Source organism: Aythya marila (genome assembly GCF_965140915.1).
Source record: "Aythya marila genome assembly, chromosome: 3".
Lineage (NCBI taxonomy): Eukaryota > Metazoa > Chordata > Aves > Anseriformes > Anatidae > Aythya > Aythya marila.
The window spans coordinates 75,505,811-75,532,308 of record NC_139044.1 but is presented as its reverse complement, the minus strand read 5'-3'; the positions used below and the strand labels follow the sequence as shown (position 1 = coordinate 75,532,308).

General features: G+C 40.7%; 1 protein-coding gene across 3 annotated transcripts in view; it reads left to right on the top strand.

Annotated features, from left to right (window-relative positions):
* CEP85L (centrosomal protein 85L) overlaps positions 1 to 26,498 on the top strand; it is a 143,487-nt gene that overhangs the window by 46,466 nt on the left and 70,523 nt on the right. For 2 of the 3 annotated variants that reach the window (XM_082756349.1, XM_082756348.1), the window contains exon 2: positions 1,978 to 2,139. In XM_082756349.1, coding sequence (XP_082612475.1) covers positions 1,978 to 2,139 — 162 coding nt within the window. Of the gene's footprint in view, positions 1 to 1,977; positions 2,140 to 26,498 lie in introns of those variants that run through there. The other variant, XM_082756350.1, reaches the window with a different exon arrangement.

Sequence of the window (26,498 nt, the reverse complement as noted above, 5' to 3'; positions counted from 1 at the left end):
TGTTGATTTGATGTGCAGGAGTTACGGTAGCGTTATTTGCTGCATTTCATTTAATGCTTGCTTAATGCCATAAAAGCTGGAATTACACCGAAGAGGTGTATTGTACTAAAAGGGTAAATGAAACTGAAGTTCCTCTTCTATAAATGTATTTTAAACGTCTCCTAAACCAGGACTGCCTCAGGCTTAATTAGCTCGGCTCGTGCTGGAATAGCTCGCTGCGGCCTGGGAGCACGGCGTGCGCCTGCTGCCGAGAGCGGGGCTATTTCGGGAGAGGCAGAGAAAAACTACTGCTCCCAACGCAGCTAGAGTGTTCAGTGAAAGATGTGCCGGGTGGCAGGCGGGGAAGAAGCGTCCCAGTTTCCCGCTAGCCCTGTGTGAGCTACCGCACCACGGTGTGCTCGGTGCTGAGGCAGAGGTGGCACCTGTGGTGGCACCGCGAGGGGATCATGGCTGGGCCTCTGCACAGGCTGCTCTCCATGGCCCACCGGCCCTGGTGCCTCTGGTTTTGGGTTCAGCCACCTGATCCTGGGGCTTTTGAAAGCAACTCTGTGGAATAACTATGCGCTAAGAGGCTTTTAGGAGGAAAGGCAAGAAGTTTGAGGAAGAGAAGGGAATACATTGCACAAGGCATGGGTGCACCAGCACAAAGGGGAAGGGGTACTGAGGGAGGTACTGAAGACAGGGAGAAAAGGTAGAAAAATGTGTCAAAGGAAAGAAGATCAGTAAATGTAAGATAGGTAAATGTGTTTGGGGTGCTTATATATATACATGTTTACATCCTTTTTTAACATCCTTTTCTAAACTACATCCTTGTCGGTCCTTTCCCATTCGGGATACTCTACGATTCTGCTTAGTTTTCTGTGAACCAAGTACAGCTGGAGTTAGGAATGAGCTGCAGATGTCATTGCAGAGGTAAATTGCTCTCACGACTTTGGATGGACGCTGCTGAAAATATTTTAATGACCTAAAAATATCCACATGTAGCCTGAGAGACTTTACATGTGAACTGATACTTCGTGGTGAGTCACTTCCTGCTGCAAGCGTTATGCAAAGCGTGCTGCTGGAGGGGGTGGACGTGTGTGGTTATATAGAAAGCTGTGCTCGTCTCCTGGGTTGCCTCTGTGCCTCTGCTGATCTGGAGCCCCAAGTACAGCAATCGGTGTTCTGCCTGTAAACAACAATTGGGTTTAGATGCTGGTTGTTGGAAGCTGTGATGGTCCTCTCGGGTGGTACTCTGTGGTGTATTTTCACTTGGGACTGACTATAAAATAGGTACATACTGAGAAAAATTCCTTGAACAAAGGCCTTACTTGCTGCTCTGAATTGTGCTTAAACCTTTTAACCATTATTAAAAATGAAAAAATAAAAAAGCAAAATGAAAGTAACCCTAGGTGGATAGCTGTCTCACAAAGCCAGCTTGTGTGCAGCCATGGTGTCCCTGCTTGAGGTGGTAGTCCCTCCTGTGATAACTGACAGCTTTTGGTAACACTGAAACAGAGTGAAGGGCTCTAGACACCAGTGTTAACCAATTCATTGCTGTTTCTTATCACCTTTGTCCTGTGGGTTTTGTACAGTTGGAATGACTGTTCCAACAGCAAAATCTTCAGCTGGTTTCTGTTGCTGGAACACCTTCATTTCTCTGCTTGTAGTTGAGTGCTTGCAGTGCAAAATCCTGCTGCGAGTTGAGAACCGTTTCTAGGACAGAAAATACAAGATAAGAATCTTGGTAAAGTTATTGCAAGAACAGCTGGAGGGCTGTGTTTTTAAATAGTAAAAGTGTATTTACTTGGATTTCTTGGGAGGATTCCACCTAGCAAAAGGACCTTACTTTAAAAAAAAACAAACAAACATTGGCACAGAACCTGTTTCAGACCTGAACTATGAAACACAGGGCTCATTTTTCACTGTGACCAGTATTTTGTTGTTGATTTCTGTACTGTATCTGTAATGACAGACTTCTGGCTTCCTTCTTTGTAGGCTCAGATTATTCCTCAGTGGGATGGTTACCTGGTACTGAATCCCCGTGGCAGTCCGCAGCCATTGCATCAAGCAGTCAAAGCAATCCTGTCAGAAGACACAGTATAGCTTCCGACAGCGGGGACACTGGGATTGGTACCTCCTGTTCTGATAGTGTGGAAGGTGAGTTGACACTGTCAAATCTTGGATGTTTCTGAGAGAGAAACGATTCAAAATGTTTTAAAGTTATGTTTTCTAAAATAATGGTGCTTTTCCAAAGCTGAGAGCATGCAGTTCTGCATTTTGCTGACGGTTCCAAGTCATTATTTTGGTGAGGTTTAATTAATTTACTTCTGCATGAGTTGTGTGCATTCACTTACATTTCTGCCACAGCGCCTGTACTTGTGTTCCATCTTTTGAGAATTGCAGTTACAAGAGGTGCCAGATTTAAACAGAGAAATAGTACCTCATACACCATTACTTGGTAAACAACTGGTAAAAATAGAAAAAAAAAAAAAAAAAAGGCAATTGCTGAAGGGGCAGTGCTTTCTGGTGTTTATTGTGTGCTTCAGCAGAGAAAGCTTACTCAGTGGACTGGGAGGAAAATGGGATTGTTGTCCTCTCTTGTTGGGAAATATGTTTGTTTTATTGCATGGCTTTTTACACATCGCCAAAGATCTCTGAGGCATATCAACGGCATGTAAAGGTTGTCAAAAGTCAGTCTGGACTAAATCATCATCACTCAAAGTTGTGCTTGTCAGGGAGGGGTTCAGCCTTTAAGTTAGCAGCCTCTCCATAATATTGCTACCCTCTCCACAGGCATGTGGGAATAGGAAATGAGGCCGAATGAGAAGGAAACCAGGCAGTAATAAGGCTTGAGGTTGCCTTCTTGGGAACTTACATTCCAGTAAGATTTTCAAGAGTAAGCTAAATCAAAATGGGGCTGTAGCATACTTCTCTCCTGTGCATTTCTGTGTCAGGGAGCTGGCAGCTGAAATGAGGAAGAACGGGGAGAATTAGTAGAAGTGAATTAAGGGATGCTGTACGTTGTAAGAGGCAGAAGTCTCTACAGGAGGGCTGAGTGAACGCTGAAGGGAGGTCCAAATGATGCCGAGTTAAGTCTGTTAGGCTTTGTAGATGAGGGAATCCTTTCCCCCTTCCTGTTGTGTCTGTAGGTTGGAAAGGCTGTCCTTGGAAACTCCTTAAAGCTTTCTTGACACAAACTTTTATTTTTAATCTGTTGCTAGGTTTGCTAAAATGAAATTTTACTCAAATACTCAAGCTCTTTGATGTGAAATTCAAATATTAAATGGTTATTAATGAAGAAGTCTTACTGCATTTTTATTTTTTGTTGTTGTTGGGAATGTAAGGGGTGTGAATCTCTCTCATATACACTATGTGTGTACAAGCTGACTCACCCAAGTGTTGCAGAATAGCATTTTAAGATACAGTATTTGAGTTAAAACCATGCTTTTTTTTTGCTTTTTTTTTTTTTTTTTTTCTCCCTTCTTTTTTTGAGGGCTTGCTTCCCCATTTGAGGGGTGGGAGGAAGGAGAGGAAATGAAACAGCACCTTTTCATCAGATGTTCTCCTGGCTGAAGAGAACAGCACAACTGTTCTTGGGGGTGGGTGGGAAGAGGGATGACACACTGATGCAATCACAAGTTTGATAGTCATTTGTTACCATTTAACTAATAGCTCTGTCCATTTGCATGCTCTCAGCAGAGCACTGTTACAATCTGTGTTTGGAGTTTCTCAACAGAAAGTAAAGAGGGAAAAAATTTGCAGCAGCAACTAGTTCCTGATGTTTGTGCATCTGGCAATACTTAACAATGGTCAATTTTTCTGTATCTTTGATATTATCAGTATCCTGCCACTTTCTTTGAGAAGCTTCAAGTAGTAGAAAAGAAAATGTTAAAGGAGAAAAGAGGGAAACGTAAAGTGAAAGTTAAGGCAAGGAGTGTATGCCAGGTTTGGATATTGAATGTCTGTACATTTCTAGTGGAAAGTGCTGTTGCCTAAGATACCTAGCTGTCTGCATCTCAAGCTGCTTCCCCAAAAAGAAAAGAATATTGTTGCGATCTGTGGGACTGCCAGGCCAGTAATTGCAGGCTTGATGCTGGCCATCTGCTCTCAATGTGGGGCTTGGGAAGAAGCCCTTGGGGATTTTGCAGAGGGAATTTTTTTCACAAGTCAGCAGATCATTACAATTTGTAACAACGCTCAGAGAATGAAATGTGGCCTAGCTATTTCCTTTCTACTACGCCTACTAAAAATCGAAAACCTAATTTCAGAATTAATGCTAATATCTTTAATTACGGGAATTGCAGGTGAATTAATTTGTGCAGACACGTGGTTACTTGTAAATATACTGGTGGAGGGAATGGAGCTCCAGTGCATTTAAAATCTGTTTTTACTGTTTTTCCTTGGATCTTAAATATCCATTCAAATTCATCTATTTAGTCATGCTTCATCTGAGGAGCATTAGTTCTTTTTGAAAGTGCAGGGCTTAAAAAGTAAAACAAAGTGGCTCTTGTGTTCTGCTCACGTGTATATGACTTGGGGGAGGGATGGGTTTTGACAAGGGCAAGATAAAATTTATTCCACTGTTTGTTTTTATGTTATATTGTGCAAAAATAGAAAAATTAGGAAATTAAATGACTAATTGAGTTTCAGTATTGAAGTTGAGCAATGTTCATGTGGACTGGAGGAAGCTGAGGAAAAAAATGAGACTATAAAAAAAACTTTAAATGTAGGGATGTTAGTTTGGGTAGAAAGGTCCAAAATTTCTAATTTAATGTGTTCTTAATTTAAGGATTAATGTAAAAAGGTGTTTTATCTTTGTGTAAATAACAGCTAGTGTGGTGTTCAGTGTTGTTTTCCTGTCAGTAAGCGATTCTGGATTCGGATCAGCTTTTGAGTGAGGAGGAAAAACACACACAAACATACTGTGTGGAGCAGGAGGAAAAGCTTTTGATACTATCTTTTCCAGATCCTTTCCTTTTTAAACTTTTCTCTACTTGCAAGCAATAGTGTTAGTACTATTTTCATCTTGTCCTGTGAGTTGTTTGCTCTTGGATGTTGAATGCAGCTAGTCTTCAGAAAAATGTCGTGTTCTTTGTTAGGAAAGATGTTGGAAGTGAAATATAGAGCACTATGAAACTGCTGTTCATGTTGCAAAAACTCCTTTATTTCTGGTATAGCAGGAGGGTGTGTTCAGGAAGAAATGTGTGGAAGAAAATGTTTGTATTGGTGCCTAATAGTTGATCAGATACCAGCAAAGCCTGTCTGACCCATCTTACTCTGCTTTTTGTTCTCATTACCAGCTCTGAAATCAGCAAGATACCACCCAATGTCAAACATCTAGCAGCTATACTATTGGTAGGCCTTCAGATATAGGTTGTCCCTTAAGCTTCAGACTGAGAAAGTTGTCATTTAATGTTTTCTCTCTTAGCTTGAGTTCTGAAATAAGGCTAGGGGGAGGTGGGTGGCAGGAAAAAGCCTCTCTTGTAGTGAAAAACTGCAGGTATAAAGTTCTGAAAATATCCCGTTACAGGGTGTTGTGCCTTATCTTTGTGCAACTCAGAAGTTTTCCAAATGGAAGCAGATTTCAGAGAGTTACCAAATAAATATTTAGAAGTCTTTTGATGTAGGAAATGTGATGGTAAACTCAGCTGTTACAAATTCTTTACTCTTCTGTTTACTTAAAATGCATGTTCTAGATTAAAGTGCTTCTTTGCAATTTGCAATATCCATTAAATAGATGAAATAGATGTGGGATACTACATGGAAATGTGGCATGCATTCATGAAACACAGCTTCCTGTTCTCCATCAGCAGTGATAGCATTTATACAGTTCTTAATAACCATTGTGACACCTATGCAAGTCGTCCCGCAGTCGCTGAATTCAATACCGTTCTCTCAATACCATGTGCATAGGAAATGTGAAGTCTACATTTTAAGTGTTTTTGAGACTGTTTTTATTTGGTTTACGTAATTGGAGAATCAAGGTCTTATCAGAAATTAAATGGAGTGTAAACCTCAACAGAGCTCTTTTTTTGTGTATTTTGAGTTTTGCTTTTTGGATAGGAGGGATAAGAACTAGATACTGAAGTGGCAAGATACAGGGCACGCTGCTCTTGTAGGCCAAAGCATTTTCCTGTGGAAACATCCTTATAAAGCAGATCTCTCTCTCTCTTTATTAAATTGCAACCACTAATGGCAGGTCAAGGTTGCTAATTAATAAGCATAAAATTCATAAAATGGTGCTTTCCTGAAAGAGGGAGGATACAGAAGATCGCAGCTACAGCTGTTTCTCTGGGGAGTTGATGTTCTGCTAGTTAAACTGGTTTTTAATAAGTCCTGGTAGAAATGCTGATATAAGATGGGTGGGTAACAGTGTTTCTTTTCATATCTAAAGCTGAATAAGCTTTATTTTTGAATAAGCTTTATTTAAATTGTTTGCAATTTAAAACATTGTTCCGCAGTTACAAAGAGGTTGCCTTTGGCAGAGAGGTTTCACAAGTGGTGATTTGGGGAGCGTTACGGATCGGATGCAACATGCTTGATACATTATCAGTGCCTTTTGGATAGGCAGGACTTCGCTGGGATACTTGAATGATAGAATAGGAACTTGTTTTAATGCCATGAGGCCCAGAGGAGCTTCTTGTCTGTCATTTTTCCTGAGTATGTTACCTTGCTATCGGATCAAAAAAATCTAATTAGTTCAATTTAATTGTAGTGTTTCTTTATACACCAGGGAACATAGTGCAGCCAGCTCTGAAGTTATTTAATTTTGCTATTTCGAGCCTTCTTCTTCCAGGAGGTCCTGAGCATTGTATTCTGATGCTCTTTCTTTTCATTGAGAGGAAAAATGAAAAGCTAATAAAAATAGCTACTGAATAGAACTTAGTGAAAGGCAGAATTGAATGTCAGGAGGCAAAATCTACTGATGAGGCATTCTTGTTTGCTTAGTTTAGCATGCTGCTAAAGATAACGGGATTGAGAGCGCATACAGTCAAATACTGGTTTGCACTGTCTGTTCTGATGCTGGCCAGGAAGGTGCAGTAGCAGGAGGATCCCAGGTCTTGAGAGCTGGCAAGTATACTCCGTGTTCATCGTCTGCTGTGCTCTGTGGTTTTGGAAGATGATCATTTAAAGGGATTTCTCTGAAACGCTGAGTATTGATCAGTCTTTTAAGCATTTGGATCCTAGCAAGGTGTGGTGTAAGTGTGATGAAGTTGCTTGGTTGTTTGGAGGGAAGAAAATAAGTTGGAGCTGTTCTTCCTTTGTTCCTTCCTCTCTACTTGCCAAGCCCCACGTTCTGCAATGCTCTCTGTGAGTCAGCCTTGCTGTGTTACTTGGATATTATCTGTCCTGACGATCAGAAACGTGCTCTTTGCTTAAGCCTGTATTAAACTCTGTTCCTTGTAGGAGAGGTACTGTCATTCCTTGCTGCAAGTAAAATGTCTGTATTTCTGAGGGGAGTATAAATATTTAATGCTCAGAGGTTGGCTGTTTATTTTCTGAGTTTTTTGCTAGGATTTGAACAAAATTTAAACCTGCTTTATCTCAGAAGTCTACTAACATATTTCTAGGAGTTGATGGAAAAAATTATGCCATTAACTTTCCACTAAAGTCATGGGGAAATTGCCTGTAGTGTGCTATGTTTGTGGATCTGTGTACTCTGAATTTAAAATTGGCTCGAAGGCACTCACTAGTACCACATGTGAGTATGCTCTGCAGAGAGAAATACATGCTGCTTTGACTTGATACGTTGCCTTCTTTTGTGGTAGTCTGTCCATATAAACAAACTCCTAGGATGGGCATGCTCAGTTTACCTCACATAAAAATTATTGGCAGGGTTTTTCTCCAACTAGTGGGAGTGTTTCTGCCCATTTACGCTTGGTGAATTTTGCCTTCAGCTCACATCAGTACGTGATCCTCAGAAAGACCACTTCTGTTTGTTCTCATCAGAAATAACTCAGGGAAAATAAATAGTGCTTATTTAGGATTTGGCAGCATTCACTTCGATGCTGTGCAAGAAGTTATTTCTGTCATATATAACTTGGAAGTTTATGCTCCTGCTTGAGTTGTGTCCGAATGAATGTGGGTAAGATGGTGTGCTGGGGACACCTGGGCCAGCAGGTAAGCCCCCATGCAGTCTCTTGCTCACTGTGGGATGGGGGAGAGGATCAGAGGAGCAAAAGCAAAGAGAGAGAAAAATAAAATATAAAAAAAAAAAACGTGGTTCAAGATAAAGGCAGTTTAACAAGTGAAGAAGAAAAAAACCAAATCCACAAAACACTCAAGTGATGCAAAAGCACCACCAGCAGAGGGATGCCCAGCAATGGCTGAGCAACGGCTACTTTGGAAAAAATACCTCCAGTATACCCAGTACAATCTCCACCCCTTACTCCATACAGTTTTCGTGATATTCAGGCCCTACAATAGTCAGCATATTTTCATCATACACACAGATACTATTCCAGGAGTCTACGGGCCGTTCCCATTTGAATACCCATTCAGTTCAGCTATTCTGTTCCATCTGAATGAATGGACAGAGATGCTCTTTTTGAAAAATTGAGGGTGGTAAAGCCCAGGTTTCTCACAGAGGTTGTGGAGAGTCAGTCTCCATCCTTGAAGCTGCTTGAAACCTGCCTGGGCATGGTCCTGGGCAACCTGCTGAGGGGGATCCTGCATGAGCAGGGGCATTGGGCTGGGTGATCTCCAGAGGTGCCTTCCTGCCTCAGCTGTTCTGTGAAATTAAGTGGGATTTTTCCTTTTAAGGAGGAGAAAAGGATCTCCTTTTCCCGCTTTCTTGCCTCCTATCTTCCCCTGAGGTATTTTTTATTGGTCTTCTGAGAAAACAAGTCAGTTATTTAATATATAGTCGTATTTTTGTATTTACAGTGCAGCTTCTGCTACCAAATGGCGGGTCTCAAAAGCTAAATCTTTGTAAGCATTACAAAGAACATAATTTCTAAGTAGATGGTAATATAAAACTCCAATTTATGCAGTCATTTATAGAATAATACCAGGCAAGGTGTAATCTGGGGGAGTTTTTTAATATGTGCAGTAATCTGTGTTTGTAGTGGATATCTGGCATCCTGATAGGAAAACAAGGAGAATCATACAATGATCTTGTCTATGTTTGGGTTAGTATCATGGGACCTGGGCATGCCGAGCTTTATACGTTTTGAGAGATTTCAGGGAGGACTTTGCACTTTTCCTTGCTACAGTTAAGTTACAGAAAGCAAAGCTCGTGGGTCTGCATTCACCAGCTCTGTAACTTGAGGTCTCAGGATGCAAACAGGAGTCAGATCAGAGACTGGTTTCAGAGAACAGCAAAAGAGAGGAACATTTTGAGCCAGAAACTACCATTGCATGAACACTGGAAACATATTCAGTTACTATTCAATATTTAATGTACACATTCAAGCAGCATTTGTAGCCTTACCTGGAAAAAAAATAATCACGTGAGTCCTCTTTCAACATTTCCACTCTAGACAAAGTAGTGCCCTTAGTGGGTAGCCTGCAGTCATTTGGATGTAGGGAGTGAGTTGCTCCTAGCCTCCTGCTGAGCAAGACAAGACCCGGTGATGCTGCCGGGAGTTCTAGTTTGGGACTTGGCAGAGAAGTCTGGTCCTATTCCCTGTAGAAAGGTTTGTAAATCCTTCAGTTTTATACCACTGACTGGCTCTGGAGGACTTTTTCTTTGCTTTTAGTATTTATTCAACAGACCTGTTTCTTCCTTCATGCAAGCACTGGTTACACCTTTTTTTCCCCCACCTTTTTTTAATGTAAAGTCTAGTTAGTGTGTTCAACATCACCCTTTATATTAACTATAATTTCAGTACTGATAATAAATAATTGTTGTAAAAAGCTTTGAAGTAGAATGTGAAAGCTCCCTTAAAGAGAACCTCCAAGGCCTCACTTGTGTTTCTGTGTGCTTCTGTGGTAAGTGAGATGGATTGCTGACAGCAATTCTGGCACTGCAACAACTGCAGCAACAAAGAGCAGTGTGCAGAGACCACACTGGGATGGAGCGTACTTACCCCTTCATCTCACTTCCTTCTTCACTGGCTTCCTTCAGGGTAAGGGAAGTGAGAGAGTGTGAGTGCATGGAGCTGTGACCATTTTGTTTTTAAATTGCTTTTTTTTTTTTTTTAATATATATGTATCTTCTTTTCACTATCACTAAATACTTCTTACTCAATCAAATTTAGAAGCAAAACTGGTGGTCCCCTGTCCCCCAATGGAAACATGATAAAAAAAAAAAAATCTTCTTTTCCCTCTCCTTTCCCTTTAAATTGCTGAGAGAGGAGATTTTGCTGTAATAATGATCGCAGTTGTCAGCTGCAGCCGTAGAAATCTGCACCATAGAGGACAGTCAGCTACACAAGGGTCACGTCTTTACTACAAGGAAACGACCATTCGTTCCAGACACTTTCTTTGAGATGTGCCCCTGGCTAATTTGAATTTATGAGAACTACGAGTTGAGATGATGATGGGGTTAATCCATATTTCTTTACATTATATAGAGCTATCAACAGCTATCAGCTGTCTTTCAGTTAATTCAGACTTGTTCATTTCAGTTATACAAGTGTATTTTCATTCAGACTGAAGAGATCACTGGAACACAGATTTTGAGGTGAAAAGAGGTTGCAGCAAACCTAGGAAAACAAGGGCTAAGTAGCTTAAAAGGATTTGTTTATCCAAAGGAATAAACTTGGTTTATTTTTTGTAATGAGTCACATCAGTTTTAGATAATATTACAGTAATAAGAAGTTTTCCTAAATATTTTTTATTTAACTGGAGGTGTTCATTTCAGTGATTATTGTAGTCCTCAGAAAATGAAATCTCATCTTCCAGCTGTGTTGAAATGAAGTTGCAAATGAGACCTCCATCGCTTACATGCTGTGGTAAATAACTTCTCTCTGTGTAGTTTAATTATCCCTAGGCATTTTTAAAGCTCTGGGAACTGATGTTGATATTCTCACTCCATCACGTTGTGGTCTCGTGGTGCTCATAAAGGTTGCTTCTGCTGTGTCCTGGAGTGGTGACCTGCAGTGCTTCAGTGTAGTTTTACTGAATTTTGGAGACCTTGAGGAGTTGTCTTGCTTTAGGTATGCTTGCTTACCTGCAATAGCTGATTTACCCAAGTTTAAATATTTTTAATGTTTTCAGCTAGAAATGCAAATATAAAAGTAGCATGTCATTAATTAATTACAAATAGAAGTATTTGAAGAAAACTGAGCAATAACCAAGTGGCAAAAAAGACTTGGTCATTGATGGGTTGTAATGGGAGAGAACAGGCTTTTTGTTGGTACTGCTGCAGAAGTGTGTGAGTGAATTTAATTCCTTTTTCTGACAGCACGTAGCTTTGCTGTTCTCTTTTTTTTTTTTTTTTTTTTTTTTCTCACCAGTAGTGAGGTTGTAGGGATGAAGTGTAAGAGGCAGGTTCTTATTTCAAAATCCACTTGTGTTTAAAAGGAATCTGTATGAAATACATCAGGAGAATGGAGGTGAGAACATCTCCAAAGTAGATGTTGCTACATCTGAAACATAATATTGCAGATGCTGTTTTAAAATAATCTGTAAGAAGTCTGTACGTAGTCAGAAGAATAATCTTTCTTATACAAAATGCAGAGACAAGACTTTCTTGTCCAGTTTTTGCTGCTAACTGCATTTGTTAGGATGTGCCAGGCAGCACCAAGTGACCTGTTCTCTGAGGATCAGCAGTTTTTAGCCAAGTTCAGAGCTGTGCTGAATTTGGGACCGGGCTGAAATGAAGTTGTTGCTTAAGCTTTTTTCTTTTTGTGTGGCTCTGTTATTAAGAACTAGACAGTATTGGTAGTGTTGGTACTGCCAGGAATAAAGAAAGAAACAGCAAAAGAACTTGGAGGCCCTGCGTTTCCTCCTGGCTGCAGAATGGTCCTTGAGAGAGAGAAACAAACAGCCTTTTGATTTGGGGGTGAGATGGGGGGCCCTTGTCCGTTTCTTCCTGTTCCAGTTGGTTGCTTGCTCTGTAGCTTCACAGTAAAAGAGTGAAATGAAAGGCTGTTGCTACAGACAGGACATCTGAATGCGTCCGAATTTAAGCCAGTCGCTAAGAAAACCATAGGTTATGTCCCAATTCCGAAGGTATCGTTTCTGCTCTGTCTTGATGATTTGGCAGTGCTACTGAAGAAAAAAAGTTCAATTTCAAGAGTGGATTTTAAAGGCATAAATTTATTTATTTATCTATTTATTTATTTGTGTAGCAAGTCTTAGGTGCTGCTCCTCAAACTCCTGCTGTGATGCTCTTTTTGTTTTACTTATAATGTGGCTTAAAGTTTGAATCTTCTGAATCTGTTCTGAAGGAAATTGCCTTAGAATGTAGAAATTGAGTCTCATCCCGTGGATGGCAGAATATTGGCCCTGGTGAGAGGAAACTTTTCTCTTGGTTTGGCTTGGTTTCATTTTTATTGTTAGCTGGTTTTCTTTTTTGAAACAACCTCTAAGCAAAAAACACAACTTTGCTTTCCTGTGAAATCCTCAAATAAGCTCCCCCTACTGATAGCAAGTCCTCTCACGAAGTGACCACACGGATGCTTTGTGAATGTGTGCTGCTTCATTTTAGGACCCTCTATGGGTAATAAATATCTTACTATTTATTAACCTGCCTTTGGACTACTTTTGAAATTGTTGGAGACAAAAAGACTCCATTAAAGATGATTTATTCCTTTGCAATTTTATTTTCTTTTATAGTAGCTTTCCTGAGAAATGTGTTGAAAAGTTTATGCTTCACTCTGCTTATGGAAACAAATGTAACTCCAGTAATGAATAGCTTTTCAGTGAATATGCAAGCTTTTTCTGCAGAGAAACACTTCAAGGCAACCCTAGACAGAAATACTAGCTGTGTAGATCTGAAGAGTATCTTCAGCATATGAGTATTGTTTTCATTTCTGATCTTGTTAGTCAGAGGTCTTAAAAACAAAACAAGGCAATTCAGATGTTAAGATTAGAATAAAATTATGCCTATACTTGGAGAAGGATGATTGGTAAGAGATCAAATGTTTTATTATTTCTAATGCAAAAATGTACTCCCAGCTGATAGTGCAGCTCTGTGCAGCTTTTTCCATGTTTCTTCTAATAACATAGTACAGAATGAAGCTTTTCAGAGATGGTATATTAGTTCTTGGTTTGATAAATAAGATTGCCTTTTTTTTTTTTTTTTTTTAATTTCATGCAGACCAGATGTATTGTACTTTTAAAGGGAAAGGAGTTTGGTTTTGTAAAGCAGATAACACCCTTATGGTGTGTGGGGGATCAGACCACAGACCATACTATACTAGTGGTCTGTTGCTGTTTGATTAATAGGAACCTTAATGTTCTTGTAAAAGATTCAGGAGTAAATTTGTAAATGCTAGATCAATTTCTTCCTGCTTACCGTATGTCTGGTATCACTGGGAGGTTCAGGGTTTGCAGCCTTTTCTGTGCACTCCCTGCTGCTGTTCCTTCAGACACTCAACCCTTGAAACAGAAAGAATGGTAAAACTGAGCTGTATTTGGCATGTGTTAATAACTTTTTGAATGTATGGGTTACATATTACACATACATATTACACCCCTCCTCATTAGTTATCCTTACATGACAATATTTTTCCTTGAGGTGATGGGATGGATTTCTTTATTTTTCTGTTCTTATTTTTTACTCTTGTGGCATGGACCAGAAAGTTTGTAAGGATGTTGGTAACAAATCTGAGGGAATGCAGAAGACCTTTTTCTTTCCCGATTAACTTACTATTCCGGGAGAAATCACTTTCTGATTTTGAGATCATAACATCCTTCTTGAGAAGATGGCTTTGGAAAGGAGATGTAAGTGGAAAATGTTCTTCTTGCATGATGCCCACCAGATAAGGTAGCTGTGACATGGCCATCGCCTCCTAAATCTATGTCACACCTGGCACTGAATGCCTGTGGCAGATCTGACCTGAACCCTGCTTTGTGTCTGTCCTGTGACCCGGGGCAGACGTGAAGTTTTTGGCTGTTGGCCCTTATTTTGTCTGCTACAACCTCAGGAAGTGTGGCCAATAAATTTAAGCATCCGCCATTCATGTGCATGTTTCAGATTATTTTTTTGCCAAGACTGTGTATTGTGTTTTTAGCAAGCCTAGGTGTTACAAATCAGAGTTTAAGAATAAATAATATGTATGTATACACAAACACAGTTTTTTTTTATTGTATATATTATATTGCTATATGATACACACACACATATATATATAATATTGTGTAATGTCTGTATATGTGTAAATGGATCTCGCTTGGAAGAACAGAGCATGCCTCCCTGTGTTTGGGATGCGACTCTTAAGCATACAGGGTGATTTTATTCTCAATGTGTGTGTGTGCATCAGAAGGCTGAACATCCTGTGCATGTTCCTGAAGTTGTATGAGCTATGATAAACTCTTAGTGGCACATCCTTTTCCATCAGAGTTTAGCCTGTCACTGTCAAAGGCTAAAAATACCTTGTATTTTCAAAAATAGACCCATCTTTCTAGGCTCATTTAAACAATGACCTTTTTTTGTATGAAGCGACAGGAGGTTTTCAGTTTTCCCACTTAAAAGTTTTATTACAGGAGCACCTAGAGATTCTGTGCAGAATTAAGGTTACTGTTCTAGCTTGTATGCAAGCGCTGCCAAGGAGCCACTTAAATTTTAGCTGGATGAGAAATGCTTTTGGAATAAGGTTTTCCTTTGAGAAGTGGTATGGTTAGAAGTATTCCCTTCTTTCTCACTGTGTTAGCCATCTCTGTGCAGTCATTCTTCGCTGCTGACGATGACTGCAAGATTATAATTAGCTGAACTCAGAAAGTGAATTAAAAGCATGTTCAGAGTGCCTGGAAGAGAAGGGATTCACTGGGGTCCATAACCATTAGCTGCTGTTATCCTCGAGTGATAGGTAAATCTTAATGGCTAAAGAAGTCTATTTGAAATGTTTTTAGAGAATATTAAAAATTTTAAATGAGATGGGATGTATTTTTTTTTTTTGAGTTCAGGCAGTAATAAACTAAGGTCTGGCAGATGATGGTGCAGGCATTTAGTAAAAGGAGCATGCAGATAAGATTGACTAACATGGCATAATGATCTTGGGATTTAACATTTGTTTTCTAGCAGGCTGCTTCAAAGCAAGAATCTTAAACATCTTTTATTACTGCACCAAATGTGTGCTTGTAATGCACACTAGTGGCTTGTGTACACCTCCTAAGTTTCGTTATGTAAAAGAAACTTGAGTAGTATTATCTCTGAGTTAGGATGTTTAAACTGTATATAATTTTCTGCATTAATGTCCAGGAAAGCCCTTCTGGCATGCAGCGTGACTGTGCTCCATCTGGGGGGAGAGCTGCAAAACCAAGTAACATCACTAAATTCAGGGTAAAAAGATCAGCTTCAAAAACATGTGGTTACTGTCATGCACATGTGAGTCTGATGTCAGATCTAAGAAGGGTCGTTCTGGTTTGGAACTGAAGAGGAGGCTGGTTTTTGTTATTATTTTTTTCATTGAATCTTAGAAATCACGGCCTTTCTGTAAGTTTGCAAGTTACACCAGAAAGTATGGTCTGTTGGGTGGTACTGCTTGGGCAAGAAGGACTCTTTTGCCCTATGTAGGTGAGGAGAAAAAATACTTGGGAATAAATATCCATGGTGAATAAAACAATAGCAGTTCTTGTGGAGGCTGCTCCTGTTACTTATGTTGTATCTGCTCTATAACACAGCCTCCTGAAAATCTTTAGTGAAGTGATTTGTGGCTTCCGTAGGCCTGGAAATGTGCTGTCCCTGTGGCATATGGTCCAACCATTATCTTATGTTACTTTTTTTTCTTCTTTCAACTCTCATCAGTGTCACCAGTGGCAGCACTCCTGTTAGTGCTTCTCGTGACTGCCCCATCTTTTCTTTCCCAATAGCGGTGAGGGATAAGAGGGAGAAAACCAGTCTGACTTGAAGGAGTGTGCAAGATAGATGTGCTTTCCACATTCAGACCTTTCCATGAAATCTCTCTAATCTTCACCAGATACTCAAATTACCTTACTCCTTGATGCTGAGGGGGCTATGGTAAAGGACTTCTATACAGGATGCTCAGCTTTACGGTGAGTCCACACTTGGCACAACTGCTCCAGTTTGCTGCTTTGCCAATTCCTCACTAGCTATTTGTCAAAGAAAAGGCATGAAACATGGTTCTAGCCAGACTTCCTGGTTTATCATCTTTGACATAACTTCTCATGTTAGTTATGGCTCAGTTCTCCATGTAAAAGTTTGGTCTTTACTGTTGGCTTAAAAAAAGTTGTATGTGATACAACTAAGAGAAGCAACAGGCCTTAATTTATACTTGAGAGATTTCTGCTTTTAGAGTATCTTCACGAGATGGTGCTGGAACACTTGCCTTCTTTTTGTGCTGATTTTTCTTGTTTTCCCTTGTGAAATGAGGTTTTTCTAAACGTTAAGACTAGTATCAGTCAGTGATGTAATCAAACTCTTGCAGGATGGGAATAGGCAGCGTATATGTGGATGCAATGAATGAATGGAAAGCAGGTACAGATGTTGTGTGTGCCCATGGTATGGGTACCATCAAACTTGTACCATGTTCCAGAACAGTTTTTCATTGAAAATTGGGAGGGAATATCTTGGAAAGAGTTGAGGAATATGAGAAATGAAAATGCTCTTAAATACATGTTTCTAATGTTTTGAATCACAGGATGGTTTGGGTTGAAAGGGACCTGAAAGCTCATCCAGTCCCAACCCCCTGCCATGGGCAGGGACACTTCACACTAGACTAGGTTGCTCAAAGCCCCATCAAGCCTGGCCATAAAAAAAAAAATCCCTATCCTTTTAAACCTTTCCTGGATGGAAATGGGACTTCAGAGTAGGTAGAAATATTAGGAATATATATGAATATTTATTTAGTTCTGGCAGGTCATGTTGTCTGGCAGAATTAATAAATGTGACTTACTGCCAGGAGTTCTTGTTTACAGGAATCCTTTGGGAGTTGTAGACTTCCATGAGAGTAGTATGCCCTTAATTTACAGTAAAAGTTGAAAAACATTAATTAGACTTGCTTAAATGAGTGGCTGTTATTCCTGCTGCTGGGGTGTGGGTGTGGGGACTTGATGGTGAGTGTGGCAAACACAGTGGACTTCTGTGTTTCAGAGGTCTCATAAGAGGACTTAAATTTTCCTTATCAATCAAAGTTTAAAAACAGCGTGCAGTACAGAAGCAAGGATAATTACTTTCTGCTTTTTGTTAACAAGCTGTTCTTGCGTTCAGTATTTACAGCTGTTACCAATACAGTTCTGCTGTTTCCACTGCTCCGTCATTTCAATGTCCTAGTTGCACCAATCTGCCTACAACCACTAGCCCGATGTGAAAGGGAATTGAGCCGTGGTTAATTTTTACGAGTATTTTATGGAATGTGAAGCACGCTAGTTCTGATTTCTCAAAAATCATTTGTGTCAACCTCTCTTCTAAAGCTGAAGAGCATTAATAGCCTTCCACCACTTGAGTGATGATGGGAAGATCTGTACGTAGCTTCTAAAATTGCTGCCCTTTGCAGAGGTTCAAATTTCATCCTGGTAGCTTGGATGTGGGATGAATGCCATTACGATTTGCTATGTTAGGGATTTGCTGGTGCTATTAGGTAACGCTAGAAAACATGCTAGACACTGCATTGCGCAAAAGGGCTCTCTTGTGTTTCTCTGGGGTGAAAGAAGACTTCAGTTATTAACATCATTAGACAAAAATAATATATCATTTTTGAAATACTTGTCGTAAGTCGACAATTCAGAATGCGTGAGCTGGTGGTTATGGAGCTGGTCCTGTTTCAGAGCCAGGGAGCAGATCCCAGTGAGCCACTTTCTCCCAAGCCTGCTTTTATGATGTACTTTGTTCCCTGCTTGTTTTTATCAAAAAGCAAAATCTGAACTCGAGTCTAGCTTTTTAAGAGTTCTGTTTTTAATTTCTATAACGTGCTGTGCTAGTGATACCAAAACTGAGGTGTTTCCGAATAGGTTGGAGAGCAGAGAAGCAGCAGCCTTTCATTGTTTTGCAAGGGTCAAAGCACTGCTAATGTGCTTGGATACCATAGTGACGAGTACTATAAATACCCAAATACGTGAGCCAGCAACTGGAAATAAATTTATAAACACTAAATTCTTTCCATTATCAAAGGCAGCAATTGAAACATTCTCCGCTCTCCCACCTCTGTCTCTGTGCTCACAACTGTGCACACTGGAAAACAAACTGGACACACAAGCCATCTGTCTAATAATTTTCATGGCCTACTGAGAGAAGTGATCGGCAAACTTTTAAAAGAAAAGTTTAATTCTGATTGCTCTTGTCAATCTTGTTAGTTGTTTGTAGACAGCGTGCCCCTCTTACGTTTTAATACTGTGTTTCATAGGCATTAGTGCTCAGAAGGCTGTGAGCAGTATAGGTAGCAGCTCTTGGAACAACTTTGCAATTCTCATGCCATATGATCTGCTCATTTAAACGTGAAAGCTGTCCTCAGTAATGCTGGAGATGCAGCGGGTGGGCGGGGAGGAGTGCTGGCATCGAACCAGCATCCCATTCAGGTGCTGGGTCATCCATCCTGGCAGGACTTGCCATGACAAACTGATTTTTGGGATTCGATCACCATCACTCTAAAACTTCTCTGAGGAAGGAAAAGTTTGTGTCTGTTTGTTGTCTTCTCTTTGTTTTGAATGTTTTAGCATTTTCTCATCTTGAATGACTGTAGAAACATCTCAGAAATACAAGCTGGAGTTTGGTTACAATTCTCTTCTCTGCAGGGGACCAGGTCTTTTAACGTGAGAGTGTTTATGGCATGTGGAGCAAGTGTTGTGTTTCATACCAGGGAAGATGGATTTGGTGGACCAAATGGTGCCTGACATGTATACAAGTTGGCAAAAGAACTTCTGATCTTTCAGGATGAGATACATTATTTTAAAACTCTTATCATATTTAATGATGTACTCTTTCTTACCCTTGTGGTTTAGCTGGATTTGTCACTTTCATTTAATTAGTGTGTGTTATATTTTCTGAAACATGTCAGGGCAGTCAACTCCATCCTCTCCTCAGTGTAGGCAGCGAGGAAAAGAAAGCAATTTAAAAGCGACATTTTTTGTCTTTGTTTTATATGAATTGCCAGTGAAAGAATGGGGAAATAATAAATTGCTGTTAATTTTTCTTTATTTTTCAGTTCATCTATTTATTTATTTATTTTAGAAATGATTGCAAAACTAAGTATTCTGTTCAGGAAAAGCCAGGATAAAAGACTGTACTGGGTATTACACAGTTCTCTCCTAATTTGGTATCTGTTTATAATTAAAAGCAGATCTTTCAGCTGGTCTTTTTCCTTCCAAAGAACACAAATGGCTCTCAATTTCCAGAATATTTCCAAAAAAAGTGACTTACAGGTCCAGATGGCTCCGTAGGTAACCACTGTTATGTAACTACCATTGCTTTGCAGGCAGGCTGCTAGCAGGTGAAAAAGAGCTGGTAAGCATGAAGATATGCGTATATATTCTTACATCCAGGAAAAATTCAGAGCGCCAGTGTTCAGATGGCAACACTTATGAGGTGATTTTTTCCCTCTTGCCTCTAGAATTGTATTTTGTGACTTCTTTGATGGTGGACATTAAAAAAAAAAAAAAAAAAAAAAAAAAAAAAAAAAAAAAAAGGAAGTATAGTCTTTCTCTGGAGAGGAGGCTCGTCTTTTACAGTGCAGAAATCCTCCTAAGAGTGTAAGATTTAGTTCTAAATATAGCCTCTGAATTAACACAGCTAATTTTGTCAGTGTATTATTCACATTTGCTCAAACTGTCAACTGTCCTCTAAGAAAAGCCAAATTAAGTCTTCAGAGCACGTGTGGGGAAGGTGGGGGTCTTGGATGGGGGGCTGTTAATGGGCATTACAGAAACGTGAATCCCTCTTCTTCGCTTTATGTTGTAGGGAAATTAGAAATGGAACAATGTTCAGTTATTGCCAGTCCTAGAATCATGGCTTCACAAAAGAAAAAAAATATTAAAAGCTAGAGTCAAAATGGTGAAAGCCAGGTATTTCATGAAAGAAAGGTGCAAGAACATTGAGGTTATTCCACATCCATTTATTAGATTTTAATCTGTTTTGTAAGGTAGATTTCAGTGGCTTTTCCATGTCTTCTTGCCGCTGTCATTTTCAGAAATATTTCTGTTAGTAGCAGGAGTGTCAAATTCTCTTGGCAATGTCAAGCTTTTCGTTGCAGTAAGGTAATGCTGAAGACTGCTGGTGCCTGGGTTTTGCCCCCACCCTCCAGTTCCTTCCTTCGGTTCCACTTGGACTTGCTGTGCTGGGAGAGCGTGCAGTACGCCGGGGGAGCGTAGGGAGCAGTGGGTGGAAACAGCTCAGTTTTACTGAGAGATGTCAGGCGAATTGTAATGCTTGGCATCCAGTTCTCCATACGGGGAATGAGGACAACGATGCTTCATTTTTTGAAGTATAAAATGTGAATTCATCTTCAGGATGCAGAGTTACGCTCAAATCCAATTTATAGTTAATCCTGTGTGAATAAAGAGCTAGTTCAGTGTCACATTCTGCTCTTTTGTGTATTTATTTTATGATCTTGTTTTCTTTAATATCTTGCTTTTTCCCCAAATTTGGTAAGTGATTACGTAGACTGAGCCTGCTGGGTCCATATCCCATCCAGTCGCTATGAACGTGCTACTCCATCACCGCTCGGGGACCAGCATCAGAAGGGGAGAGACTTTCCCAGAGAGTTAAACTATTCTGGAGGCAATGGGGGAATTTTTGGGATTCCTGGGGATGATTTCTGGCCCTTGGAAGGGATTACTGCTCAATGAGGGTGCTCCCAAACCACGTGAAGTAAATTGCGTGTGGGACATGCACGCGGCGGTGGGAGGGCTGTGTGAGGAGGCCCGGCCTGACCCGTGCCTGTGGCGGGGAGGAGGGGGCGATGGACTGGGATATATCACACCAGGCAGAGCAGGGGCAGTGCCTAGCACCTGCTTCTGCCTCAGGGAGGATGTCTTCTTCCATCGGCTTTAAAGCTCGGGCACCTGCACTTGTGTCATGGAGGCGCCTGTGTGGTGTGTGGAAGGGTCACCCGTGAGGAGCTGGGGCTCAGGGCCCAAAGTGAGCGCACAGAGGTAAGCTGGGAGCATGGCTACTGCGTGTAGGGCTGAAGTGGGGGAGATTAGTAGAGGAAATGGTGCTGAGTATGAGGGTGGGAGATACTGAAGATGAAGGTACGTCTCCTTTTCCACACCTGCACAGCCTGGCGTAAAGCTGAAAGCTGCTGCTCCTGTTGGACAGAGCTGTTCTCGGTGGTCTCTGAGTACAGAGAAGGGGGTTGCTGCTTACTGGTGAGCCCGATGGGTACCAGACCAACCCGAATATGATATTCTCAAGGCAAAGACCATTTTAGTAAGAACACAGATTAAATTTACACTAACAAATAATCTCGAAAACATTGCCAGGAACTCGTCTCCTTGGAAGTTGAAAGTCCTAAATAGAGTTTACGTTAAGTTGTAGACTCTGTTCCTGGTTGTACTTAGGAATAACACATAAGGGCATGCTAAACACTGTGGTCAAGAGCAACAGTTTGAACTGCTTGGAATTACTGTGGTTTGTGGGAACCCTCAGCCTGGCTCTGGGCCATTGAGCTAGAGGGAGGAGTCCTGCCTGTTCATCGCACGTGCATCTCCCTTCTCTTCGTACCTTAGCTGAGGTGGTTTTGGTGCTGAAAGGCATCAGGTTGGCTGATGGGGGAGTGCTGGTGTTGGAGATGGGACCTGGAATAAGTTAGGTGCAATATTGTAAATAAGTTTCCTTTGGAGCTTCGGAAAGTACAACTTTGTTGGTACAGTTAGGTGGAGTGGTAGGCATGTTCCCATTGCTGGATGTTACTGAAAAATACCTGGGGTTTTACCTCTCTGGAACGCAGGGATGGATTTGTTCAGATGGGCCAGGTTATGTTTTTTTTTGGACAGTCATCCCCAGGTGGGGATGAAGAAATAATGCCAGCAAAGGCAGTATCTGGTGGCTATTGAAGTGGCATTTGTGGCGTGGATATGTGGCTGACTGGGAAATAAACATACATTGTGACATCTGTATTATCTTTTTTACCTTTAACCATTACTTTTTATGAAGGTTCCTAGGGGCGTATTTGATTTCTGCATGTCTTCACTGTTAAGTGCTTATTGTTGAGGAAAATGGAATTGGAAGCTATAGGCAGCCTTCACAAAAAGGCAAAACAAGTTGAGATCTAGACTTTAAGTTGAAAAAAAAAGAAGAAAGAATCCCTGCGGCAGTGTAAGTTTTCAGTCATTCTTTCATTTCAGCAAAATGGAGTTGCTGATTACGTGATGGCTGTGCTGGAACATGGCTTTATCCTCTTAACTGGGGGAAAAAATAGAACCTGTTAATCTAAAAATCATTCTACTTAGTTATGTAACTATTGCTTAAAAATAGCTCCAGATTGCTGGAAAAGAAAGATTTGATGATATGGGGTAGAATATTTCTCTTTTGTTCAGCACATATAGAACATTACATTTTTTTTATATAATGTTCAGTACTATTTTGTGGTGGCCAGTTGCCTGTTACTCGCATGTACTCCCACAGCAGCATCCTGCAGCCCAGCTCTCTATCAGATACTGTGCTGATGCTGCTATGAAATAGCACCAAAGCTGAATGCTGAGGAGTTTGTAGACAGAGAGGTACATGGAGAGAAAGCACTGGGGGTGGGGTGTCTGTTCATGCAGGGAGGTAGATGCTCCTTGCTGAGTGAGCTAACTTTGAAACCAATTGTTCAGAAGCTTCAGAGCATCCTTTATTGTGTTGTGTCTGTGGACATCACAGTCATATTTGACTGTGGGTGCATGGTATCCTTGGGACAGGGAAGTAAAACACGTAAATTAAGAAATTTATAGTGTTTCTGGTAAAAACAAGTTCATTTTTAATGCTTACTTTTATTTAAACATGCTCCGTTTTCTCATTTAAAAAGTCTTTATGTAGGCTAGGTTAGCCTTCGTCTTTGCAGATGAGCTTAGCAGAGAAATCTGATTCAGAAACCCAGTTTTCATTTTGGATTGCCATTGCAAACTTGGACCCATGAAAAGTTACTTATGCCTTGTTTCTAGTGCTTGGGGTGGAGTGAAACTTGCTCTTGGGCTTACCTTCCATCTCCTTTAACCTCTATAAGTCTGTGAAATCTCTTCTATTTCAGTAAAAACAAACAAAAAAAACATGGTATTTTATTTGCCTGTTTTTATGACATGCTTCCAGTGGATCCGCAATTCCACATTTCTTTGACACTGACAGTGAGAATAATTGAGTGCAGCAAGGAAACCCCAATAGTCTTGCAGTAATTGACTCTGCTGTATTTTTTTCTCTCTGCTGAATAATCTCCTGGCTAACACATTTCCCCTGCAGCTTTATGATTTATGCGGCCCTTTGTTAAAGCTGTCCTTGCAGCACAGGTGTGATACCTCACTTGGTTTTGGAGTGGCAGCACGACGCTTCTGTACAGTGCTTCTCTCCTTTACATTCAAATGTTAAATCATCTTCTGGACGTAGGGATCACGTGGGTGGGCTTTTTGACCCAGATCTGGCTCAAAAAGGTAATGCATTTTTTTGAAGATGGCTGGCTGCTGGAGTTGTGGACTCCTCTGCATGTGTGTATCTAGGGCATGTTAAAGCTTCCGTCCTACTGGAGGAGATCCCGGGATTTTTCCTGTACAGCTCATATCTGTTTGCCTTTCCTTTGTTGATTTGTTTGTGAGGTTTACCTTATCCTGCTAAATTCTTTCTGTTGCATTGGTTTGGTACGGTATCTCTGATGTCAACCGCTACAAAACACAAACAAGTTTTTGTTAAGATTAATTTGAGGAAATGCACTGAAAGTTTTTATTATTTGAGACCTCTGATGATTCATTATTGCCAACAGAGGGCTTAGGCAATTTTACAAGCAGGATGGCAATCGTTTCACCTGGTGTTGTCTTACACCAAGTAATCATATACCGCAAGGGAATGTGTATTAATTTTTAATGAGGGGCGGTTTGGATGACAGGTTGTTCTACCAAGTGTCTTTTAACTCCTTTGGGAACTTTAACCTCAAACCTTACTGCAACAGGACATAGGAGAAAATAAACAGTTCCTGCTGTGCACGCCTCTCTTAAGCTAAAAACCACTAAGCCAAAATGTATGACCTTCCAAATCTCCATCTTGTGCTTCTTTTTGGCACTGGTTCTGGTTTGATTACCGATGTGCAAGTCTGTGGGAAGGTATTCGGGTTGCCTCTCTGTCAGCTAGTGACAAAAATGATGAAATTAGGGAATTTGGCTCTTGAAATGGCCACTGGAAACTCAGAGGCTGATTTGTGGTACTGAAATGAGGTTATATGAATATACTGTCGTTTTCTGTGGCCCGTTGTATCATTTAATTGCTTGTCCTTGCTGCTGCAATCTTAACAGCTTCACTGAGGGTTTGCCAGGACTACGTCTCAGGAGGTGAGGTGGAAACCTGCCGTGGTATACACGGGTCATTTCTCACATATGGGACAGCATTTTTCAAATAAACCAAAGCTGGAGAGGGTCCGCGTTGTCCTGTTGGTCAAAGAGCAGGCTTCACACAGTATTTGAGTACCCTAACTACTACAATTGAATGTACTTTTAGGGTAAAAAGCGAAGTAACTTTTACAGAGCCGGTGCCTTTTCCATGCTGTGAACTGGGGAGAGGCATGTAAATGTGAACGAGGCCGGGTGACCTTTTCTGTGGTATGCCGAAAACAGGCCTTACCTGGTATATGGAAGTAGTGAAGTGTGAATAAAAAATTCTCATTACAAGTAAATAATTTTCTTCTGCTCAGTGACAAGGTGTAGTTTCGGTTTGCTCAGGACAATCGGTTACTGTGTTCAGCTTCGTTAACTAACGTTGGAACATCCTTGTCTCCCGCTCGCCTGCTTTCAAACCGTGTGAAAGGTGAGAGTGTCACCCTCGCTTCTCCCACCCAGTGGGATCCTCGCTATCTTACCTTCCCTGCTGCTTGCCAAGGGGGTTATGGAAACAGTGAGATGTGGCAAATGGGAACAAGGTAAGTCTTTATTTGAAGAGGAGGAGGGTAGTGAAGATACACCAAATGGCCAGTCCATGACGAGTTAGGTGGGACATGTTAGGAAAGTTTCTGCTGAAGTACTTTACGTACGTAGTTAATATTCCCGTTGATTGTAAGGATGTCAGAGAAGCTTTTTACTGTTTGCTGGAACTTGGTGTTACCTCTCTGTTTCCTTCCGAGGGCAAGTGTGCGTACTGCCCTTTTATGTCTGCGAACAGCTTCTGTGCTCCTGCCCGCGCTGCTTCCTGCTCTCTGCTGAAAAGGCTTTAAACTCCTCTTGCACGATTTTTTTGTTTTCTCTAGGTTGTAGGAGGCCTGTAAGGGTGGCCTCTGAGTTCTCTCTGCAATAACTTGCTCAGGGTAGTGGCTTTGCTAGTGTTTCATCACACGTCTTTGATGATGCTGTTTGAAGGGAAATAATAAAAGCAACAAAATTGCTTCAGTTTTTGAAAATCCTGTCTCAGCTGCAGCCTGTTAAGTTTGTATTTGTAGTATTCAGGCTTGTACTGTTCATTCTGTTAGTGAACTGTGTAGATATTAAATTACTTTAACTTTTAACGCTTTCTAGCACTTTTTAGGTGCAATTGCGTTTTTTAGTATGTGACACAGTGGATTACAGAAAATAATACAGGAATTGGCTTATTCAGAGTAGAAGAACTGGCCCTGAGTTTGCAATGCACTTCTGTAAGACAGAAGCGTTATCCCAGTACAGTAACTGGTGATGCTGGAAGCCAGCAAATTTGCGTTTTTTTTTTTCAAATATGTAAAAAAAAAAAAATAAATCATTGCGTGAACTTGCCTCTGAACTCCTTTTGCTCTGGACTGCTTTTGCTTTGAAGGCATGACTGTGACACAGGCAACTTGGTTTACTGACAGTATTTTAGTATGCTAAATACTAAAATACTATTTGGTATTACAGTAATACTAATTTAAAATACTAGCATTTTAATAGATCCTTCAAAGAATATTTTGCCAGTAGTACGTTTTTTCTTTATTCTTTTGATTTAGTTTCTTGCTGTTCAAACACAGCACTAATTCCTAAATGTTATTTGTTTATCTGTGAGGGTTTCACTCTCCACACAGAGCTGTTCCAGGTCGGAGCAGCGCTCCCCAGCCTGCAGTGTTTCCATTTCTGATCTGCTTTTCTGTGAAGCCTACTCGTGTTTGTTTATGCTTTGGAAGAGGTTTGTTTTCAGAGACTTCCTCCATTCATTCAGCTCCTATTTCAAGTTTACTATGTCAAAACAGGAGTGGAGCTTGTGAGGACAGCCATGAGGATTTCTACACAGGAAAATAAAAAAGAAACAACCCAAAGCCAACCAACCAAGCAAACCAAACCGTCCTGTGACTGGTTCCTGCACACTTTGGCTCGCAGAGTGCGATGAGTTGGTCTCC